Source organism: Gallus gallus, chromosome Z, assembly GCF_016699485.2.
Source record: "Gallus gallus isolate bGalGal1 chromosome Z, bGalGal1.mat.broiler.GRCg7b, whole genome shotgun sequence".
Lineage (NCBI taxonomy): Eukaryota > Metazoa > Chordata > Aves > Galliformes > Phasianidae > Gallus > Gallus gallus.
Genome location: NC_052572.1, coordinates 17,519,822 through 17,543,582, shown reverse-complemented (window position 1 = coordinate 17,543,582; position 23,761 = coordinate 17,519,822). Strand labels below are relative to the sequence as shown.

Here is a 23,761-nt window from a genome sequence, read left to right as displayed (position 1 = left end):
CTCCCTCCCTACCCCTGCCATCCCTTCAGACTGGTGATCTATCTTTTCCTGTCTGTCTCTCTTTAACTCCCATTCTTTCCCCATTTTCTTCAGTTGTCTCTTTTCACTTTTTTGCTCTTATAAAATTATTAAGTAACTGCAAGAATTATTTTGGCTTCTTAAAAGTTATCTCTCTCATAAAATTGCTGTCGTAAAGTTGTTAAGTAATTGTGAGATTTATTTTAGTTCCTTAATTAGCTGCATGGCTTAAGATAACTTCTAAGTGTTAGAGTGATAATATTATTTGGGGAATAATTGTGGCATGTAGATTCTCATTAAAACTGATGATTGTGGACCTCTGTTGTTTTACCTTGGTCTAACTGGGGATATTTGTGAATCTGCTCACTCCCTCCCACCTCATGTGCAGGATGTACATCTTTGTGGGTTACTTACCAACTCAGGATATTCTATGATTCTATGTTTTATGATTCCCAAGAAACTGTTATGTATTATGAGCCCTGCTGTCCTGGAAGATGTTGCTGATGGGAAGTTGTGAATGACCTCCTTGTGTTGCTTTGCTTGCATGCACAACTTTGGCTTTACCTAGTAAACTGTCTTAATGTCAATTCTTGAGCTGTCTCACCTTTCCAGTTCTCTCCCCTCTCTACTACAGGATAAGCGAGTGAGCAGCTATGTGGCACTTAGCTTCCTACCAGGGTTAAACCACATCATGTTTTTTCAACTGGCAATTTAATTTTTCTACTTATTAGTCATTTTATTGTACATAACTGCTGAATTACATTTCTTCCACTGTCCTATTTCACACATCTTCATTCTCCACATACTCTTTTTAATACCTCCTTCCTTCCTATCTCTCTGTTCACCTACTTTCTTCCTATGTTGTTTGTATTTAAATTATCTTTCAAACCTCTTCTTATCTGTCTTGCAGTTTTCCCTTTTCTGTATTTATTTAAAATGCACATGGGTACAGTTAAATAACAGAATTATAAATTCAATAGATCGATTTGCTGGAAATAATTTTCTATTATTAACTCACAGTGCTCCAAAGTACACCCTCAAAAAAACAAACAAAAAGAACCCCACTATATAGTTAGCCTACCTTTCTCCTCTGTGCTTGCTGCTTCCTCTTTACACCATTCACTCCAGAGTTTTGATTCAACACTGATGCACCGAATGGCAACTAAATACTCTGTGCAGTCCCACAGACCCGTGAGATTATATGTTGATATCTCTTCTCCAGAAGCCACCATAACAGTGTCAATTTCCTGAAATTGCGGCATGAACAAAAATGGTTAGCTATAAAATTGGATGAAGACACATGGCCTGGTTTTAAAATACTCACGATGAAGTTTTGACCTTTTGCACCTCTCCTGTAAAACTCAAAATCATTTGGTTTTTATTTCCATTTTTGTGTGGTATCTTCATTCTTCCCATTAAACTCTGGTTCCTGAAAAACTTCAGCCTAAAGTAGAGCGGGATTGACTAACATGTGACTTGAGCCACATGCAGCTCTCAAGTGGTTCTAGGGCAGCTGTGCTGGGCAGCTGTAGTTCTTAACAACTGGGAAGCAACTGAGTATTGCTACAATCAAATATCACTATAATACCCTGGATACAGCTGGAAACATCCTTCAAGGGGCAATGGTCATCTGAACATACTGAACAGATATTTTAAATCAACTTTCTAACATACAACAAAAACCAAAGCCATTCTATCCATCAGTTCATTCAGGAAACTATATCCTGAGACCAACAGCTAATACGCTTGGCCTGAGAACAAGAAGATGCCAATTAATAAACATGTTAGCATCAAGAACTTCTTTCAAGCTCCAAGAACCACTATTTGTTATTCTGATTATGGTTTTTTTTTTTATTATTATTATTCTCTGCCAGAACTGAACATACAATGTGTAAAAAACGTGTTTTAATGAGCTAAAAAAAAAAAAAAAAAGCCTGACTAAAAGCTCACTAAATTTGGAATGGAAAACAGTAAGACTGTGAATGCAATCATCACTTTTATACTGAGAAACACAAAATAAGCCATCTGAAATAAGACAAAGGCTAAATAATACTGTTTTTCCCTACAGTCGTCCTTCATTTCAGTGTTAAAAGACAGATTCAGAAAAATAACTCACTTATTTCCTATCTTGCAAAATCTACACTTTGATACACTTGAAAATTAATATATAATTATCTAAATCTGATTCATCAATTATGGTCAGAAGTAAATGCTGTTTTCATCACCAGAATACAAAACAAAAAGAACACCTTGATTAATTATGTGCATGTAACAGGCCATTCCTTTGCCATTTGCAGAAATATCAGAAGTATGGTATATACCAAAATATATACTGACAAAAAGGAAAAGAAAATTCATCCTGGACAAGAAAACAATGAACTGAACACATACCTAATTATCCTCCACTAAAATGACAAGGTTTTATCATCTTTTCCAATTGCTTCTTGTCTTTTTTATAGTTAGCCTTTTATAGCATTATGAAATTAGTTACGAAGCCCACATACAAAAGAGAACATGAGCAGCTTACCGATGAGTTTGAATACAAGTTTCTGTATCGAATCTGGCATTTTACATCCAGTAAACGTGTACTTTTCTCAGGTATTTTCCAGGTTACTGTAAGCAACTTCTTTATACCAGCATATTTTTTTAATGAAAGTATTTCAGGAGGTTGAAATCTCTCTAGAATGGAGAAACAAAAGAAAAAGCTTACATAAATATCAGAACTAGTCTATGTCTATTCCAAGAACTTTAACTACTACCCCAATTACATACAATCCAGCAGAGAATTCATATGATGCTGTATTTTATAGACATAACTCTACATATGGGAAGTTATTTATAAGAGATTGTACGTGTAATTAAAGCTAACAAATTCACTCTCAAATAGATGTACAGATTTCTGATCACCTGTATCAGTGCTGAAGAATACTACTAGAGTCTCTTCTCACAGACAACAGGAGGGAAAAGAAAAGAACTGGAGCTCAGTTGCTGAGGTCAAGTTCTAAATGCAGATCAGGAAATAATTCTGTCACAAAGGATTTCAGAGCAAGAGCAATGTGAAGACAATGGCAAAAGAACAGAAGAGCAATGAAAGAGAGATACACACAGAAGAGAGATGACTGATGCACAGGATGTGGAAAGTAACATGGAGCCACAGCAAGCCTGAACACAAGGCATAAAGGCACACAAGGCTGGAGAGCTGACAGGGTGCTACTTCAAAAATACACAATTAAAAGGATTACACTTGTTTCCTCTGAAACAGCACTGTTAAGCCTCTCGAGTGCTTAGCACTGACTCTAGGATAACTGGCTCTTCTTGACCACAGCTAAAACTTGCACCTCACATAACTTCTCATGTGCTGTGTGTGGTACATTCAGCTGTTTCATGGGTGCCTGAAAATCACCAAGGAGCTGAATCTGATGTACAGGTTTTGAGCAGAAACATAACATCACTGTAGCTTAGTTGTTTATATTCCACAAAATCCAGTGCAGGACAAGCCTTGTAGCTGGGACTGATCCTAGACTCACCCTTGCCACCATCGTCTCACATAGAGCCACCAAATCCAACACATTGCAGCAGTCTGTCATTCACATTGGGAAAGAAAGCATTTAGAGGGATGTACATGATGCAGGAAAGAGTGACAATGCTGATTTTGCTCTACTGAGATCAAAATCTTGAATACATACACCAGAATGAATAGAGGAGAATGCAATACAGAAGAAGAGGAAGCCAAAATAGTACTACTGCTCCTGAGAACTGCAAAACAGGTGGTTTTTTTTACATTCCTAACCAGAAAGTAGAATAGCAGAATAAATGATAGGCAGATCTGGTAATATGATGATATTACCATTCATTTACAGCCAGAGACTCTACTGACATCTAGTACAACTCAAAAATAGAAACAGTCCAAGTATCAGTTATTTTAAGAAAGAATTTTGGTATATTGCCTTTACTCTTAGATTAAAAAATGCTTCAGTAATTTGTGATTTACTGCAGACGTTAGACAAAATATTGATGGGGTTAGATATTCTATGTTTTCTATATTATGAATACAGCTTTTTTTCTCTTTTCTTTTTTAAATCACCTCTTGGTAAGGCCAAGAAATTGCTAAAATTTGCTGTCTGTTCCTAATAGTTTGAAGAATCTTACATAGAAAGACAATCACTTAAAACATAAGAGCAGATTCACTTTACTAAATTGGAAGCATCCAAATTTTCAGAAAATTAAAAGGAATTAAGCATTTTATTAAACACTAGATGTCATTCATTTCAGACACTTTGCAATCTTACAGTTTGATCTTTTAGGTAGTCAAGTGTGGAGTCAGGACTTGGACTCAATGATCCATTTGGGTCTTTTCCAACTTTGGATATTCTACTGTTCTACGCATTTTAACTAGCAATTAAAATGAGATGGCCATTCAGAAGTAAACCAATATAGAACTAACTGAAGTCTAAAGAATTATTTCAAAACTTTCTATTGGAAGTATTTTTCATAGTTTCATTCTACTAAAACTAACTTACTTTACACAATTTGTTCCAGAGATCCCTAAGCTGTATTTTACAAAGAGGAAAAAATAACTGGGGAAGATGCCATTAGTTTAACACATACTACATTTTTGTTTTTATTTAACTCTTTTTTAATTACCTATTTCTTCCATGTTTATAGGAACACAATCTGATGAGGCTTTGCCCAAAACATTTTCAGCTTTCACTTGAAAACAAAGGTTATCACCAAACGGAATATTTGGGTAATGAAATGAACATGATTCAGTATTGCTTTGACAGGTGGAGATCTTCGGCTCCTGCATAATTGGACCGTGTATTTTCATACTAAAAATTGAAAAACAGGAGAAATAACAGGAGTTATACATTAGAAGACTTTCTTACAACAACCCTCACTGATTATTAGGTTAAGATTTAATTATTACTTATATGTTTACAAAGTTGCACAATTTTTTTACCCAGGAGAGCTTACTTAGGTGATACATTTGTGCAAGAAAATACTGTTCCATAACTGCACTGTTTGTTCATTCACTCTATAAAAACAATAAATGATGCATATGAACAGCCCACAGAGATTAAATTAGTAAGATAACTTTCAAGGAGTAGTAACAAAAAGTAAAAATTACTTAATTCACATACTATTATTTTAGGTAAGAATCAAAGCAGTGAAATAATCAAGCAAGTCCACATAAGAGCTTTTATAAAAATATGTATGCAGATACCGCTCAAAACACATGCCATATTGCACAGCTATGAGATAACAAGCTTTCCTACACCTTCTCAACACAATATAAAGAAAAGCCAAATTGTACCACTGCCAATTCCTAAAAAGGTAATTGAAATTTGACAGATTTTCGTGAAATAACACATAAGTAATATACTTATTTTTCAGCGTGTGCTTTCAAATAAGTGGAACAGGATATAAGACTAACAAAAAATGGTTCATTTTACCTACCGACACAGAAATTCTACAAATTAAAGCTTACATATGGGAGCTGTGTTAAAGACTTCATATTATTCACTAGTTACACACATCCATGGTGTAACTCAAAGAACAGTCTGAGGTGGGTATTTAACGAATATTTTTAGGACAGCATAAGCTCGCACTGCTGTAAAAAGAATCACAGACTGGTTTACATTGGAAGGGACCTTTAAGATCATCTAGTTCCAACACTCCTGCTACAGGCCAGGACACTTCCCTCTGTACCAGGTTGGTTAAAGCCCCATCCAGCCTTGCTTTGAATGCTTTCAGGGATTCACGACCTCACTGGGCAACCTGTTCCAGTGTATCACCACCCTCTCAGTAAAGAATTTCTTCCTGATATCTAGTCTAAATCTACCCTCTTCCAGTTTGAAACCATTTTCCCTTGTCCTGTCACTACACGCCCTTATAAAAAGTCCCTCCCCAGCTTTCCTGTAGGCCCTCTTCAGGTACTGGAAGGCTGCAATAAGGTCCACCCAGAGCCTTCTCTGGGCGGAAGAGCCCCACAGCTCTCTCAGCCTGTCCTCCTAAGGGAGGTGCTCCAGACCTCTGACTATTGTGGCTCTCCTCTGGGCCTGCTCCAACAGCTTCATGTTCTTCTTGTGCTGAGGGCCCCAGAACTGGATAGAGTACTCCAGGTGGGGTCTCACGAGAGCAGAGTAGCAGGGCAGAATCACCTCCCTCGACCTGCTGGATCCTGTGTAGATGCAACCCAGGGTATGGTTCATGTTGAATCTTCCATAAACCAACACTCCCAAAACCTTCTCCTCAGAGCTGCTCTTAAGCCATTTTCCACCCAGCCTCTATCTGTTCTTGGAAAGGAAGCAATTCTCCTCTTCATAACAGGCATATCTTTTTGTTTCCATCCACAGATGTCTGCTCCCTTGTACAAGTGCTTTGTAGTCATATGGAAGACCCATAAAAAAAATCAGTGGTTAGACTTTACAAGAAATAGTTCCGCAACTCAATTCATTATGTGGATAAAGAAGAATATGTGCTAGTACAGGAAGGAACAATACTGGTACTTTCCTTCAACAGCTGTCATCAGTTTACGGTTTCACATAATCAGCTAAGTTATAAAACACAGTAACACTAAAAGGAGTAATAAATTTGGAAGCAGTAAACCAGAAATAAATGTGGAAGACTTAAATGTCAAGCCTAAAATGAAATAAAGTTAAAGACTTTTTCCTCCCTTATAACTTAGATTAAAAAAGTGTATACATTAGCATAACTTACAAAAAGAACATATCTCCACTTAAGTCAAAATTCCTTCCAATTATCAAGAAAATTTCAGAAAACTACTAATAGCAACATACTATCTAAAGCTTTGACTAAGCAGAAAAGGAGCACAACAAGCACTATTAAATAAAAAACAGACTAACCAATATATTTGAGATAAAATCTGTGCTGTCACATTCAGAACTGCATCTGAGATCTGCCTTGAAACAATTCTGATTTCACTATTTTCACAGTAATTTATGAAAAGGTAAGATTTTAAACAATATTTAACTGAAACTGAATGAAGCAAATACTTCTGCTCTTATAATGGGGTCACAAAAACGCAAAAAAGTGTGAGACTGCTGGAACATAGGAGGTTCCACATAAATATGAAAAAAAGCTTCTTCATGGTGAGGATAACAGAACACTGGAACGGGCTGCCCAGAGAGGTTGTAGGGTCTCCTTCTCTGGAGACATTCAAAACCCACCTGGAGGCATTTCTGTGTGACCTGATCTAAGTGCTCCTGCTCTGGCAGGGGAATGGACTAGGTGACCTTTCGAAATCCCCTCCAATTCCTGTGATTCTGCGATACTTGTAAACGCAAACCCTGTATGTAAGCAGTCCAAGATGGACAACTCTTTTTTCAATCATTAAAACATTATGATGACTTCAAACACTCTCAGGTTAAACTGTCAAACAGCTCATCATTATATTTGCACAGTTCTGCTCTTTTTTTTTTCCCTTCTCTCCCCAAAGCAGCAGTTTCCTTGAAATTGCAAATTTAGCACTAAAGAAGATAAACAGCTATCAATTATTCATATTTTTTTAATGCTAAGGGTAGACTTATGCCATAGTTATTGTCATTTTAACATGGCTAGACTGTGACAGATGCAGCTAAATACCAAACATATTTTGGTAAGCAAACCAGTAAATTATGCAAGTTTGCAACATCTATACAACAATTCAGATGAAAGTTCTGGCTTGTAATAACTATATCGTAGGGTATTACAATGCATAAAATGCTTGCAATAAGAAGAGCACCTTGAAAACTGCTATTTAATATTAAATAAATAAGCCCTAAAATATTCCTAAATATAACACATTATTACAAACAACTGTATTTGCAATGACTAGACAAAATAACAGAGACTTAAATGGTTTTAACACGGAAATTGTTTAAAGCAGAGGAAGAACGCACCTTCTTTCCTCATCCAAAATGAGGATAGCTAAAAACACAAAGATCTTCCATTCTACCTCAGCAGTGGAATACCCTAAATGATGATGTTTGTACTTAGGCTTACTCAACTTTTCTCTAATTAGTAATTTTACCTTGAGGAAACAAGTGAATTTAAGTTCTGACATAAACATTTGTCTACTGATTATTAGGTTGAAAATGCTCATTACTTACACACAAAGAACTAAAATGGTATCAGGTAGTAACTTTTTTCAACCATTATGAACTCCAAATTAATTGTGCTAAGAAATGCCTCTGAACTACATGGTTTCCAAGTTTACTTTTAACAGAAGTCAGGATATGTGGGGGTAGGCAGGGGGGGAATAACAACACATGACTTGTGGTCTCACTCCAGCACTCCAGTTCCTGGTACATCCTATACTTACATTTTTCTGTAAAGAGTATAACTTGTTGCAAGATTTGTTTCTCTTCCTGAAGTCCAGTTACAGGTAAGCTTAATATCAACATCGTAAATGCAGGAAATATTTCTTGGTGTGCCTGGTGGAACTACCACAACAAAGGAAAACAAATTCTCATGAAAATAAGCAACTCTAATGTAAAACTTAAAATGTTAGTAGGCAGGCTGATTACACCAAGCCACTACATGATCTGCATAGAAATTCATTTAAGAATTTCTTATTGTCCTCAAAACCCTTCGCAAAACCAAAACCACTCTCTTTCCCAGCTAAAACCAGGAGATTTGCTCCAGCTACTTCTCAGAAGTACTTAACTAAGTGGGCTTGAAGGAATTTTTTCTACTAACTCATTAAAAAAACTTTATATCAAATCAATATGCGCTTCAGCCTGAACCTCTAATATAACCCCTGCAAAGCACCTGTAGCTAAATGCAAGTCCAGTTAGTAACAGAAAAACAAAGAAACAATTAAAAAGTTCACAAAAAGAGGGCATTAGTTCCTTCCCATTACCACATATCCTATCAAAACTGCTGATCTGAAAAGCCCTTGTGACCTCGGAATGATAACTTCCTGGAAAACGCATCAATACCACTCTGAAGAGACCCCCCTAATTCAGACTCCCACTCTTCCAAGCAAGATAGCACAAAGGAATGCAATCTTTATAGTCTGAAGACATTCACAAAACAATGCAACACCCTCTTGATAACTGTGTTAAAGCTAGTCTTCTTTACTCAACAGAAGAAATGGGAGTTGAAGGGAAGACAAAGACCTCCAATGAAATAAACTAGCTGAAGAGAGAGTTCTGTGAACTCTGTAAGCCCTATCTCTAAAATCATACATCTCTATTCTATTAAACACAACTCTTCAAACTATTTCATTTTTGCTAACATGTTTAAGATACGCTTAACTTGAAAAACAGGCAATATTTTCTGCTGTTCTTTATTCCAGGAGTTTACTTCTCTTCATTTATTCTTTACTAGAAAGGGATCCTTATGCAGATGTTAGTATAGCCTGGACTTAACCTGCTCAATAAATTAGAAAAAATAGCACTTAGTGTACCCTTCAGTCTTCTCCAGATGAGACTTTTTTTTTTTTTTTTTTTTTTTTTTTAAACATTGGATTAGAAAGGAAACCATCCCTGGACAAGACTAAAGTTGGCTAGGCTAGACATAAAAAACAACCGAAGAGAAAACCTGCATTGATTTAACTAGCCAAACACCGGGTCAGAGAGGTTATGGACTTGCATGAACAAGGTTTGCCAGAAATGTCATGCTTTAGTTTAGGAAAAAAAAGGAGATACTGAAGACAAGTGACTTGCAATGCCACAAGCTTTAAAAAAAATAAAAATAAATAAAAATAAAAAGAAGAGTTGTTTTAAAAATAATTTTTTTAGGTTATTCAAAAATGTTAAAATCAATTGCCTCATATTTCTACTTACAGCCAGATTTAACTTCAGTGTGAACCAGAAGTTGTTCTTTTCCTAAATACTTAATGAAGCATTTCACATGTGCTTTGTTGTGAGTGAAATTATAGATAGTTATACTAGATACAGTCTCATTGATAATATTGTAGTTTTCCTGAGCAATTAATTCACGATTCAATTTCCAGATGATGTGGCTTGCGTTCCTGTGAGGTGTGTAGTGTTTTCCAAGTACACAGAATAGTTTCAGGGTGGATCCTCTTTCAATTTCAGGAGAAGAAGGAAAAATGTCAGCATCTCTGGTAGAGTTTTCATCTAAAAACAAAATCAAAGTTATCGTATAACCTAGTCTCTTCAAAAATGTGAAAAAATGGTAATTTACTTTGTTATCAATGTATATGCCCAGAGATCAATTCATTAGATTTTTTTTAAAACACAGTTCCAATACAATGCTCAGACGGCACCTGTATATATATATTAATATTGGTATTGTGCAAGAATAATGTTTCTATATCTTTGCCATAGAAAATGTATAGCAACTGGTAGTGACTATGTTGAAAAACAGTTTTGTAGCTGAGAATTTGCTCCAGCAAATCGTGTTGTTGTTCTTTCTGTGTCTGCTGTAGTTTCCATGGAAATAAATAGGAGGCACTACTTTTGGAGCAACCTACAGAATGCAAATGAAAAATAAAAGCCTGTGGTTTTCCATTCAGATCTGTTTCTTAACCACTTCAGAACCAGTCATACAACATCCAATGCAATTTCAATAGTTACTAGTGCAAGCTTAAACTGACTATGGAACCACCACACTTCTAAAAAATAAATAAATAAACTAAACAAAAAACAAACCAACATTCACACATTGTTACTGTTATTGTGACTTTTAAGATCAGGGATAAGGTTATTATTCAGAAATTCATGTAATGACTACTAACATTTGACATAAACTAGACCTACAACAGCAGACATTAACAGCTCTTTGGGTGCTCACGTATTACAAAGGTATTAATTTGGACTATTAGCAGATCACCAAAGTTAAATCTTGACAACCCAGAAAGAACTGAACTGTGATACAAATTCCAGATGCAGTGTCCTCCATCATCCTGTGCAAATGGTAAACAGCTAACAAGGTAGCTTTTAAAATATTGAATTTAAGAAGGAAGAAAAAAAAAACCTTGCACACCACAAAGACAGATCAAGAATACCATAAGTTAATCTTTCACTCTATACAGTACACTACGTAATCATCTGCTAACTCCTATGTCTAATCTACTCTGGTTTTCATTTTAATAATGCTTCAAAATTACCTTTAGCAAAGGATCCTTGCTGGGAAATTTTCTATTGGCAAAATAAGTGCTAGTAATTAAGAAACATACCTGCTATAGAGCTTCTACAGAGCAAGATAAATATCCAAATCCAGCAGTTGAACATTTCCTTTCCAGTAACTATGAGCAGGAAACACTGTCAGAAAACAAAAATAGTAAATAAATAAAAAGCATGTAGTTCAAGTAAAGATGCCCTTGCAACTTGCAAATGCTTTGCAAGCATTCATATAACAAGAATAATGACACACTTGGGCTCAATTTAAGTACTGATTTGCATAAGTGTTAGTTTCTTGCACGATGCAAGAAACTTGATGCAGTTTTCCAGTCCTTAAGTTTTTCAGAAAGTTGAAAGAGGCAAGCATATCTGAAGTCCTTCTGAGGACTTTTGTCTTCTAATTGCAGTGTGAATCACTCTGATGATCATCAATCATAGAATCACTCAGGTTGGAAAAGACCTTAAAGATCACCAAGTCCAACCACAACCTAACCATAGTACCCTAACTCTAACAACCCTCCACTAAATCATGTCCCTCAGCACCACATCCAAACCGCTTTTAAACACATCCAGGGATGGTGACTCAACCACCTCCCTGGGGAGCCTATCCCAGTGCTTAACAACCCTTTCTGTAAAGAAGTTTTCCTGATAGCCAACCTAAACTTACCCTGGTGCAACTTGAGGCCATTTCCCCTTGACCTGCCACCTGTCACCAGTGAGAAGAGACCAGCCCCGCTCTCACTGTAAGTACCTTTCAGGTATTGGAAGAGAGCAATAAGGTCTCCCCTCAGCCCCCTTCTTCCACAAACTAAACAGTCCCAGTTCTTTCAGTCTCTCCTCATAGGCCATATTCTCCAAGACCTTCACCAGCCTTGTTGCCCTTCTTTGAACCTGCTCCTTTCTACACTGAGGTACCCAAAACTGAACACAATACTCGAGATGAGGCCTCACCAGTGCCGAGTACAGGGGCAGGATGACTTCCCTAGTCCTGCTCACCACATCATTCCTGATACAAGGCAGGATGCCATTGGCCTTCTTGGCCACCTGGGCACCCTGCTGGCTCATATTCAGGCCACTCTCCATCAGTACACCAAGGTCCCCTTACAGCAGGCAGCTTTCCAGCCACTCCTCCCCAAGCCTGTAGGGTTGCCTGGGGCTGTTGTGACCAAAATGCAGGACCCAACACTTGGCCCTATTGAAACTCATACAGTTACCTTTGGCCCATCAATTCAGTCTATCCAGGTCCCTCTTCAGTGCCCTTCTCCCCTCAGGCAAATCAACACTCCCTCCCAACTTGGTGTCATCTGCATACTTACTGAGTGTGCACTCAATCCCCTCATCAAGATCATTCATAAAGATATTAAACATAAGATGCCCCAGTACTGAGCCCTGGGGGACATCACTCATGACCAGCTGCCAACTGGATTTAACTCCATTGACCACAAATCTTTGGGCCCGGCCATCCAGCCAGTGTTTCACCCGCTGGAGCATACGCCCATCCAAACCGTGGGCAGCCAGCTTCTCCACGAGGATGCTGTGGGGGACAGTGTCAAAGGCTTTACTGAAGATCAGGTAGACCACATCAACAGCCTTACCTTCATCCACTAAGCGGGTCACCTTGTCATAGAATGAAATCAGGTTTGTCAGATAGGATCTACCATTCGTAAACCCATGCTGACTGGGCCTGATCCCCTGGTTTACCTTTAATTCATCCATGATGGTTCCTGAGATTATTCATTTCATAACCTTCCCTGGGTACCGAGGGGAGACTGATAGGTCTGTAGCTACCAGGATCATCTTTCCAGCCCTTTTTGAAGATGGGCATCACATTTGCCAGTCTCCAGTCTGCTAGGACATCCCCGGTTAGCCAGGACTGCTGAAGGATGATGGAGAGTGGATTGGCAACCACATCAGCCAACTCCTTCAGCAGCTCAGGGTGCCATCCATCTGGCCCCATGGACTTCTGAGCATCCAGCTTTTGGAGCAGTTCCAAAACCATCTCATCATGGATTATGCAAGGCCTATTCTATTTCCCATCCCTATCTGCTAGCACAGGGGGCTGTGTGCCCAGGGAGTAACAAGTCTTACTATTAAAGACTGAGGCAAAGAAGGCATTAAGTACCTCAGCCTTATCCTGATTCTTGGTCACTGTGCTGCCCTCTGCATCCAACAAAGGATGAAGATTCTCCCTAGTCCTTCTCTTACTGTTGATATATGTATAAATATATTTACTGTTGTCTTTCACCCTAGAGGCCAAGTTCAGCTCTAGCTGGGCTTTGGCCTGATTTTCTCCCTGCACAGCTTCGTTTTGTACTTGTAATTCTCTTAAGTTGCTTGCCCACTCTTCCAAAGATCATAAACTTTCCTTTTGTTCCTGAGTTCTGGTCAAGGGTCTCTGTTGAGCTAGATCTTCCCTGTCAGCTTGTCTGCCATGACTTGGGGATGGTCAGCTCCTGCATCTTTAAAATAACTTCCTTAAAGTATTCCCAGCCTTCCTGGGCTCCCACGCCCTCCAGAACTACCTCCCAGGGGACTCTCTCAACCATGGCCCAAAAGAGACCAAGTCTGCCCTCCTGAAGTCCAAGGATTGGTAAGAAAGAGAATTACGTTTATTTGAAATTTGGCCTGCCTAACTATCCTGTGGGGACAGGCATTAAAGAAGGTTAACTCTTAAAATGGCTAAATGAAAACTACATTCCACTCAAAAATAAAGGAAAATCATAACAGTCAGAAGACTCCTAACCAGCCCTGTAGAACACACACCAAAGACTGCTATGCAGTTGTGGTCGACAGTGATGCAGTCCGTAGTACTTTACTAGTTAGGTGACTAGTGGTTGCAGAGCAACTAATGGATTTCAGAGGCAACTACTGATACCAACAAAACAAGGCAAAATAATCAAGAACTCTACAAGATGATGTGCCTCATCCAAAATATAGAGCAGAGGAAGATGAACCCAGTACAAATCAACATTCTGCAGAAATGAATTACAGGTGCTGCACTGCCGTAAGAACTTTTTTCCCATTTCAAAAAGTTAATCATTTTATTAGATAGTTAAATAAAATGTTTTGTAACAGCTCAGTGAATATGGCTTTAATCTTGGAGGAAATACTAATTCCTGAGAACACCAAATCCTGTGTGTGGCATGTGAAGATAAGTATTTATAGCTGTTTACAGGAAAGAGCTTGGGGCATTTAACATAAATGATAAAGCTCTATTATTTCTTTTTTGTAGCCTTTAATAAAAATCTGTGACAAAAGCTCAATGTGTATTCTTAATTGTAAAGGCTTTGGGAAATAAAACTTATGTTAAAAACACAGTTTCTCCTAAAAAGTAAAGCAAGAAGAGGATAAAACTGTCACCATGGAGCAGTCATCTGCGATCTCACTGCTCTAGGTAAAATGTGTAATAAGTTTTCTCATTTGTAGAGCACTCAAAATATTATCTTAACCTATACCAAGAATAAAACAAATATCTCCCCTGACAGGGCACACAAATAACTATACTATTAGGGAACAAAATGTGTTCCAGCTTAGCAAACACTCCATTTTTGAGAAGTTTTCAATCAATTTACAGGAATTTTTTAAATAAAATTAACAGTCCATTTCAATAGAAAATGTGGTGGGGAAAAAAAACGTCCTACAAGATGACATGGGAATTTGATTTTACCTGGGAGCAATGATTCTTATTCTGGAAATTTACTGTACTGAGTACATAAGAAAGAAAAAGGGAAAGAAAGAAAGAAGGAAAGAAAGAAAGAGGGAGAGAAAGAAAGAGAGAAAGAAAGAAAGAAAGAGAGAGAGAAAGAGAGAGAGAAAGAAAGAGAGAAAGAAAGAGAGAGAGAACGAGAGAGAGAAAGAAAGAAAAGAGACTATGAGCAGAATAACCAATTTGGTTAAAGCATAAAACACTTCAAAGGATGCAAAAACTCATAGCACAAAGAAATAGAACAATCTGTGATATTAAAAGCATATATATATAAAGCCTATTAAGTATGCCTCACATTTCCCACTGTAAATCTCTTTTATATCCTTGGAATTTTTCAAAACACTAACAGTTTCTGCTGAAATTTCAGCATGCCAGTTCTGTATTTTTGAAGGGACGAGACAGAGGTTCCCTTTGTCTAAACTAAAAAGTTTAGGCACTTCCAGGAGTAGGGAGAATGTTTTCATGGCCAGTCTTACCCTAGCAGTCCCACACTCCCACGCTTTTAACAAGCAATTGAGACTCAAAAGCACAGAGAAGTCACAAAACCATTTCCAAGTTATGCTTTTGCCAAAAATACCCCAAACTATATATTCTATATATATATATTCTACTGCAGTGGAGCAGAGAGCTAAGACCAGGCATGGGAAATCCAGCTGCAATGCCAGGTTACAAGCCTTCAAAATATTCTGGTTCCTTGCACTTACATAAAAGATTAAACAAAGATCAAAGATGCCACCTATACTCAGCAGTCTCCTTGTCTTCCACCCATATCCGCTTTCTGTTCTGTTCTAGTGCACATCACAGAGAAACTTCCACCTGCTTACGTAACTTTTTTGTTGTTGTTAAGTAGCAAACGTAAATGGCTTTTGAAGTATCTGATTTTGCTGAAATAGAGAACTGCAAAGGGTCTAGGGAGATACTACCATGTTTCTTCCCAGCTGTAAGCTGTTACTTTGGTTCAGTATTGATGCTGTAACAGCACCTCTTTCTGCCTTCCCCAGTTTAGCAGCTCGTTACTCAGTGTGCAAATTGCCAATTACAAGATGTCAGAAATCAGTGTAGCAACTCAGTAGGTTACAGATCTGCTTACATCTTATGTGGTTGTCACTATAATCATTCATGACTAAATAGCAGTTTGGCTGTTTACTTGTTCAAGATACGTGTGAAAGAATTGAAAGAACTGGCTGGTGATGAACAAGTCATATCATAAACTTAGAAATGCTTCACTTAAAGATGTCCCAAAACCAGGAGAAGAGGTTGATATACCAGAGGGCTGCACTGCCATCCAGAGGGACCTCAACAGGCTGGACAGATGGGCTGGCAGGAGCCTTACAGTGTTCAACAAGAAGTGCAGAGTCATGCACCTGCGGAGTAACATGTTCAAGTATCAGCACTCCTTTACCATACGAGTGGCTGGGCACAGTATGCCCAGAAAGGCTGTGGAGACTTTTCCCTGGAGATCTCCAAAAGCCACCTGGATGTACGTTTGGACACCCTGATCTGGATGTCCCTGCTGGAGCTGAGGTTGAAACAAATGGACACAAAGGACTCTTCCAACCTCAGTCATTTTGACAGTTTGTGAAAGACAACTATGAAAGCTAAAATCAGATCAGTAAAGAAACGTGATTTCCTGTTTCAGGTTTTTCTGGGTTTCCATTTTTGATTTTGAAACTTAAGATATTTGGAGTAATTATGGTGAAAATATATGATGAAGCCACAGGAAAAAATGGCCCACGACAACTTTTCCCCACATTTTCTATGTAGTGCTACTTCTCCGATATTTTCCTTTTTTCAGGATAGGAAAGCTTTTTCCACTCAAATCTAATTCCAAGATTATTTTTAACAATACAGACACGTACTTCTGCACACAATGTAGCTGTTATGCCATTAATAAAAATCACAGTACATAAATAAATTGAACTGGCAATATGTCTTTAGCCTACATAAAACATAAGCCCTGCACTCTTCAAGAATTTCTAACATTTCTGTTCAAATCTAGCAAGGTACTCCTTCTCACTAACAATAAATACAACACTTACAGCAACCCTAATGCAGAAAAACTGAATAGATGCTGGTGTCTTTTATTCAGACTTTAGTAGCAATTGTAGCATCTCTATGATGCTACATATAAAGAGACAGCCTCTGTTCTATACCAGATCAGTCAGTGCTGACTGCCAGGATTCCAGGCCTGAGTTATCCCAGTGAATTAATGTGGAATTCATTTGGAAACAGACTCATTTGGAAGAGCTATAAACATAAGTGTCCCAGACTCCACTGTTCAAATCTGTTAGCGTTCACACAAATTCCAGGGGGGAAAGAGGACATTTCAGGACAGAATGCCTGAAGTTCCAAATATGAACTCCAGTCACCTTCCTAGAAAACAGGCTGCAGAAGCATCAGCTCCCAGGACCAAATCCAAGGATGAGTATCAGTGGGTATCAGAGGAGGAAGAACAGAGGTTCACCTACACGGGTCAGAGCAGAACAATCAAACTGGAGGAATCGGCAGAAGTGAGGGACAGTTGATGCCCTTTCTGACCTCCCTAAGCTGTACAAATTGCACTTTGACAAGACCACTCATGGGAAAAGCAGCAGATGCCACAGTAAATGATCCTGAGCATGCTGGTTTCATAGCCTGTAGTCCCTAACTAAGCCAAAAGTAGCTAGCTGAACCTCAGTCTAGGAAGAATAAAAATTAACATTTTAATATTTCAATTAAATAGAAATTCAAGCCGAAGAAGTTAAGCACATTTTCTGTTGAAAAACCAACCTATTTATATTTAAAATGATGACAATTTCCTACCATTATCTGTTTAAATCACTAGAATAAATTCTTAGTATTATTCAAACAATACAGAATTATTGAAGAAACAGGAAGTTTATGGAGACATCCAAAGGAGCAGTGTGGAGCAGGGCTCCTTGAAACCACAAAAACTTGTTCTTTAGATATCATAGCAAGAAGTAACATAAAAAATGCTGAATCCAGAAAGTTCAATGACTTTTTAATCTACAAGCTGTAAACTGACTGGAATTTGAAAAAGCAGGAAAGATATTGAATAAAAAAATAGGAGCAGGATAAGATACCTTTGTTCTAAAATCCTGAAGGATGTGGTGGCCAGGCAAGGTCAGTTCAGTTCATAACTGCAGATAACATTACTTTGTTTAACATACATTAGAGTTACAAATGAAAAACTTGTTTTAAGAAACCCTTTTCTTTGGTATAGAACATTATTTAGCAACAAATTTTGATATAAAATGTTACATATGATATTAAGGTCACTTTTTTCTTTTTTTTTTCTTTTCTTCTTTTTTTTCCTTTTCTTTATTCCATTTTAAGTACATAATCATATAGAATTTGATAAATATCTCTAAAAGAAAGGCCAGGACAACAGTACTACTCTAACTGGCTGTTGGCAATTACTAGAGAGAACTAGAGATATTGTCACAGTGTGGTGATTCTTTGTTTTTATCCATGAAAAAGAAGAAACTTTTGAGTAAGGTTTTAAACAGGCCTTGAGTACAGGTCTGATCCTGGGAGTTTTCTTCTTAGCCTTAGTGTTTGAGGAACCACAAATGTTAGCATATACACTGAGAGATGATTTTGTCACACATCTCCAGTCCATAGGCCATTATTAGGTAAGGTCACCACCTTTGTACCCTTTCCTTGGGCACAGTCGCTTAAAGGAAGGTGGGTAGCAGGACAGAACAAGACAGCTCTGCCAGCGTAAGCAACTAGATGAGAAATACAGATGCGCTGTCCTTTAAATAAAGGTAAAACTCTCATCAAGAGAGAGATTTTTTCCACAAGCCAGATCCAAATCCCTTTCTTACCTACCAAATCTGGAAACTGTTTTAACTTGAAGTTCATGAGAAATACACATCAGTCCATAAATAAGCGGGAGGATTTTCTGTACTACTTCAAAGCATTTGTTCACTGTGCGCAACCTTGGCACAGTGTTTCACAGCCTTCCTACCCAGTGAGCAAACTCTTCAAATAGTTGGAGCTGGACATGAAGGAGGCAGGCATCCGTGCAGTCTCTGCTGCATGAATGCAGCACATGTATGACCTAACAGGGAAACCCCTACATAGCTCATCTTCACCAGATCCTTCATCTTCCTCTGTGGGACACCAGATCCCCTTGCTCACCTTGTTAAGGAACACAAGAGCCCCACCAGGCCCTTAGCACCCTTCCTACTACTGTACATCTGAGCACACCATCCCTTGCCCCAGCAGAGGAGGCAGTTCTCTGTCCTGCTGAGTATTATCTCCGTGCTTTGATTCCAAATGTTATTTATTTAAGAGCCAGCATGTGTGACACAATCAAACGCTGACCACCCTGCTAACACAGCACATCTGTATGACCCGTTTTTCTTCTGTTTACTACTAATACAGTAGATTCATCCTAACAGTGTCTTCATATTTCAGCTCAAAGTGCTGGCTGACAGAACTACGGAACAGAACCAACTACTACAAACAACTCGATTTTGAGGTCTGCCAGCACAACGTATTTTTAGATGAAGACGCACCCTACGCGTCCCAAGAGTGCAGAAAAAAAAAAAAAAAAAAGAAAACATTCATTAGTTTCACACTGTTACAACACACACACCGAATTAAACACTAACATTCAAACTGAACCCCAGCCGACTGCTCCGTGCTCTTGCCTAGAGAACCAAGTAACGAAGTCTCTCAGAAACAGAGCTCAGAAGCTGGGCTCGGACTTTTTTAGGCGTTTGTCTGACACAGCTGTCACACAGACGCGAAGCCCCGCGCGGTGTCCCCAGTCTACACACGAGCGTGTGAGGCGATACCTGTGACAGGTCCGTAACAGGAGACGACGACGCCCCACCGGGCAGAAAGCGTGCGCGCACAGACAGAACGAGGCCGTGTATCCACCAGCCCGAAACGCCTCGGGTAAAGCCGCTGCCGAGCGTAACGCGCTCTTCTCCAAAGCAAGCAAGCCAGCAGCTCAGCGACAACTGTCAGCTCTTACGTCCCGGGCCGTCAGAGAAACAGCCGCCATCGTCGCGCGCCGCGGCTGCCGTGTGTGACGCGCGCAGAGCACGGCCCCACAGAGTGACGGCTCCTCCCGCCGAAGGCGCCGGTAGTTACCGCGGCGGAGCCCGAGTCGGCTACAGGCAGCGAAGGGATCTCACACAATAGGAAGTCAGCGGGCGCGGCGCGGCACGGCTACGCTTTTTCCTGTATTCCTGAAGGAAAGCGGCCCGCCGCGGCGAGCTGCTCCCCTCACCGCCCCGACAGAAGAGCGAGCTCCTGCTTGGCGGAGCCCATCGGGCCCGGCGCCGCCTCCCGCCTCCCGCCCGCCCTCAACACCTGCCGGGCCGGGCCGGGGCAGATACCGACCTAACAGTGTCCCACAGGTCCGCGATTTCCACAGCTGACGCTGATGGGAGCGTTGGCACCCACCTCACGCTGCTTCCAAAGTGCTTAAGTACATCAGCGCTGTAATGCATGTTGATACACATCGTCTTTAAATGCATAAACATGTACAGTGAAACAAGAGGGCTGGGTAATAGCCGTTGCTGATGGAACACTCAGGGACGCGTTTCATGCATTATTTAGGTCATCGGTGCCGTTTGGAACAAATAAACCTATGATCTCTTTTAAAGCTTGCAAATGCATGCCAACTAATGATGGCCATCAGCCACATAAAACAGAGTAAGAGGAACAAGAGTTGGAAGGAAGATTGCAATTATGAGAGATACTGCACAAATGGAAAGATGTAGTCCCCAGAAATACCCCTCCTGATAAGCGCCCACAATCTTTTCTAAGAAGTCAGTCCCTGAGAACAGATAACGCACTTTTGTAATCAATACTGACGCCATCCAGCAGTCTTGCCCCTGGCCCAGAAGAAATCCCTGCTATTTCGATATGTTAATGCCGGATTAGCAACCACAGGAAGTCAGAGTAGACAAGAAGCTGCTGCCCATGCAGATACAGGAGGCTGTTTCGAACCCAATGAGATCAGAGCTACCACCCATAGTAGATTCGTACCACCCGTACCACCCGTAACAGACTTGGCCCTTGCTCAGGCCCACCACCACTGTCTGTCAGATACCGAGTTGGATTCAGAGACGTATGCTATTTGGGAGCTGTGCTGCCTCTCTGTCTGTGGCTGCTCACTGTCGTCAGTGTTTCCCCAGCATGCCTCCACCACATCTCCCCCATCTCCGGGACCTGTCCCCAGTCAGGATGCTTGCCTTTCTGCTTTCCTAAGCCTTGCTTTTCCCAATCCAATAGTCTATGTGCAGAAGTGGGATCAGCATGCTAAGGGGGTCATACCTATTTATTTATGGGAGGAGGGAATAAATGTTCTATTTTTTTTAGTTTGGGTATTTAAAGGAGTCAGAGCCAGCCCATACATCTGTAACAAGCGCAGGCCTGTGCATATCAGTTGCCAACACTCTGTCTGCACATCTGAACAAATTGGAGCATGTCCAAAGAAGGGCAACAAAGCTTGTGGAGGATCTGGAGCACACATCTTACAAGATGTGGCTGAAGGAACTGGAATTGTTCAGTCTGGAGAAGAGGAGGTTCAAGGGAGACCATATCGCTCTCTACAACCACTTCAAAGGAGGTTGTGGTGAGGTGGGGATCAGTCTCTTTCTGCAGGTAACAAAAATACAAGAGAAGTAATGGTCTTAAATTGCTCCAGGGAAGATTCAGGTTGGATATTAGGAAAAACTTCAGAAAGAGTGATGAGGTATTGGAACAGGTTGCCCTGAGTGGCAGTGGAGGTTTTTCCTAGAGGTTTTCAAGTGAAGGTTAGCTGTCGCATGGAGTGACATGGTCTAGAAGTGGCTATAGACATGGGCTGATGGTTGGACTAGATGATCTTATTAGTCTTTCTAAACATAATGATTCTGTGATTCCATGTCTAAATTGAGTTTGAAGAGAGGACTATTTGATGCATAAGGAATTGGTTGGATGGTCACAGCCAAAGGGTTGTGGTAAATGACTGTTGAGATGGAAGCTGAATATGAATGGTGTCCTCCAGGGGTCCATCTTAGGACTGGTACTCTTGAGCATCTTTACCAATTACATAAATGATGGGACTGAGCATACCCAGCATAAGTTTCCACACAACACCAACCTAAGAGTTGATATAGCAGAGGAAAGGATGCCATCCAAAGGGACCTTGACAAAAGGCGGGACCATATCAACCTAATGAGGTTTAACAAGGCCCATTACAAGGTGTTGCATTTGTGTCAGGGCAATCCCACATATATGTACAGACTGGGAGAAGAACTTGAGAGCAGCCCCACGAAGAAGGACTTAGGGGTCCAGGAAGATGGAAAACTTAACATGAGTCAGCACTGTGCACTTGAAGTCCAGAAGGCCAGTGTCATCCTAGGCTGCATCAAAAGAGGGATGGACAGCTGGGAGAAGGAGGTGATTGTCATTCTCTGCTCTGTTCTCATGGGGTCCCATCTGCAGTACTGCATCCTGGACCAGAGACCCCAACTTGAGGATATGGAGCTTTTGGAAAGGGCCCAGAGCAGGGCCATGAGGGTGATTGGAACTCTGGAGCACCTCTCCTGTGAAGGCAGGCTGAGGGAGCTGGGCTTGTTCAGACTGGAGAGGAGAAGGATCTGGGCAGACTTCATTACAGCCTTCAAATATTTAAAGGATGATTATAAACAGGAGGGAAATCAACTTTTTACACAGGTAGATAGCGATAGGACAAGGGGAAATGGTTTTAAACTGAAGGAGGAGAGAGTTAGACTAGATGTCAGGGGGAAGTTTCTCACAGAGAGAATGGTGAGGTGCTTGAACAATGTGCTCAGAGAGGTTGTGAGTGCCCATCCTTAGAGGTGTTCAAGGCCAGGTTGGATGGGGCTGTCGGCAGCCTGATCTAGTTGGCAAGCCTGCCGACAGCAGGAGGGCTGGAACTAGATGATCTTTGAAGTCCCTTCCATCCCAAACCGTTCTATGATTCTATAACTCTTTTTTACATTGTTTGCACAGGTATCCTGGACTTGACCTATTATTTGCCTATATCAACATATTAGTACAGTACATTGTTTTTTCAACTTGCTGAAAGATGGCTCAATATTTTAAAGCGATGAAAAGTTATGCCACACCTAATAAAAGTAGTTATTCACTTGCTAAACTTTTTAAAATCTCTGGTCATCCTTCTGACTGCCTGAAGACTAGGCTCATGCTCTAATTAAAGCTTCCTTTGTTTAAAACAATCTCATGGAGGCCATAGCACTTAGGACATTCCAGGATGCAGAGGACACTTAATGAAAACAGTAATAACTGTTCCAGTTACCACCATCTGTAATGATTTAATAGGAGAGGGAAAATGCATCTTACAGAAAGAAAAAAGAAAAAAAAAGAAGTTGATGTGATTTACCAAAAATGATTTGCCATAGGAGTCTGGAAACCTTTAGGGTATAACAGTAATCATGCCAAAAAATGTGTTGTCATGTTGACTGACACTTAGGGGTGCTTTTATCCAGTTTGTGCTAGTGTTTTAAAGGACAAATTATTCTGCTATGAGGATGGGAGAAGAGTGAAGCTACTATTCCTGAAACTTCAGGGAAGAAAATACCCTCAAAAGGAAGACTTGGTGTTTTGATTGTCTTCTCTTCTGCTCCTGTGTTCTTTTGGCTAGCGAGCTGGCAGCTCATGGATGGCTGCTTCAGAAACTGAAAGACAGATCCCAGGTGCTACTCCTTGGAGGAAGGAATGTGTGCTGCCCATGTAGGTAGGATGAGACAGCGTACTGAAGAACTACTGCTAAAATCTGGTCCTGATCACCCATTAATTTTTTACATCACAGTAGCTCAGTTTTGAGAAGTATTTATCTTCTGTATTATCGACACATGCTATAAAGATATTAATCGCTGCACACTTACTGTGAGTCTGTATGAATTAACAGTTGGCACAGAACAGAGAATTGTGCAATTATCTGGGAAAA

General features: G+C 39.9%; 1 protein-coding gene across 4 annotated transcripts in view; it reads right to left on the bottom strand.

The window, feature by feature from the left end:
- The window catches only part of IL31RA (interleukin 31 receptor A), a 37,840-nt gene extending 17,977 nt beyond the window's left edge, over positions 1–19,863 (bottom strand). For 3 of the 4 annotated variants that reach the window (XM_004937245.5, XM_004937246.5, XM_040656153.2), the window contains exons 1-7: positions 19,626–19,863; positions 11,168–11,252; positions 9,810–10,106; positions 8,342–8,462; positions 4,663–4,847; positions 2,546–2,697; positions 1,100–1,265 (exon numbers count right to left, since the gene is read on the bottom strand). In XM_004937245.5, the coding sequence (XP_004937302.1) occupies positions 1,100–1,265; positions 2,546–2,697; positions 4,663–4,847; positions 8,342–8,462; positions 9,810–10,106; positions 11,168–11,222 (976 nt within the window). In that variant the 5' untranslated portion in view covers positions 11,223–11,252; positions 19,626–19,863. The remainder of the gene's footprint in view (positions 1–1,099; positions 1,266–2,545; positions 2,698–4,662; positions 4,848–8,341; positions 8,463–9,809; positions 10,107–11,167; positions 11,253–19,625) is intronic. The other variant, XM_040656152.2, reaches the window with a different exon arrangement.
- Positions 19,864–23,761: the final 3,898 nt, after the last annotated feature.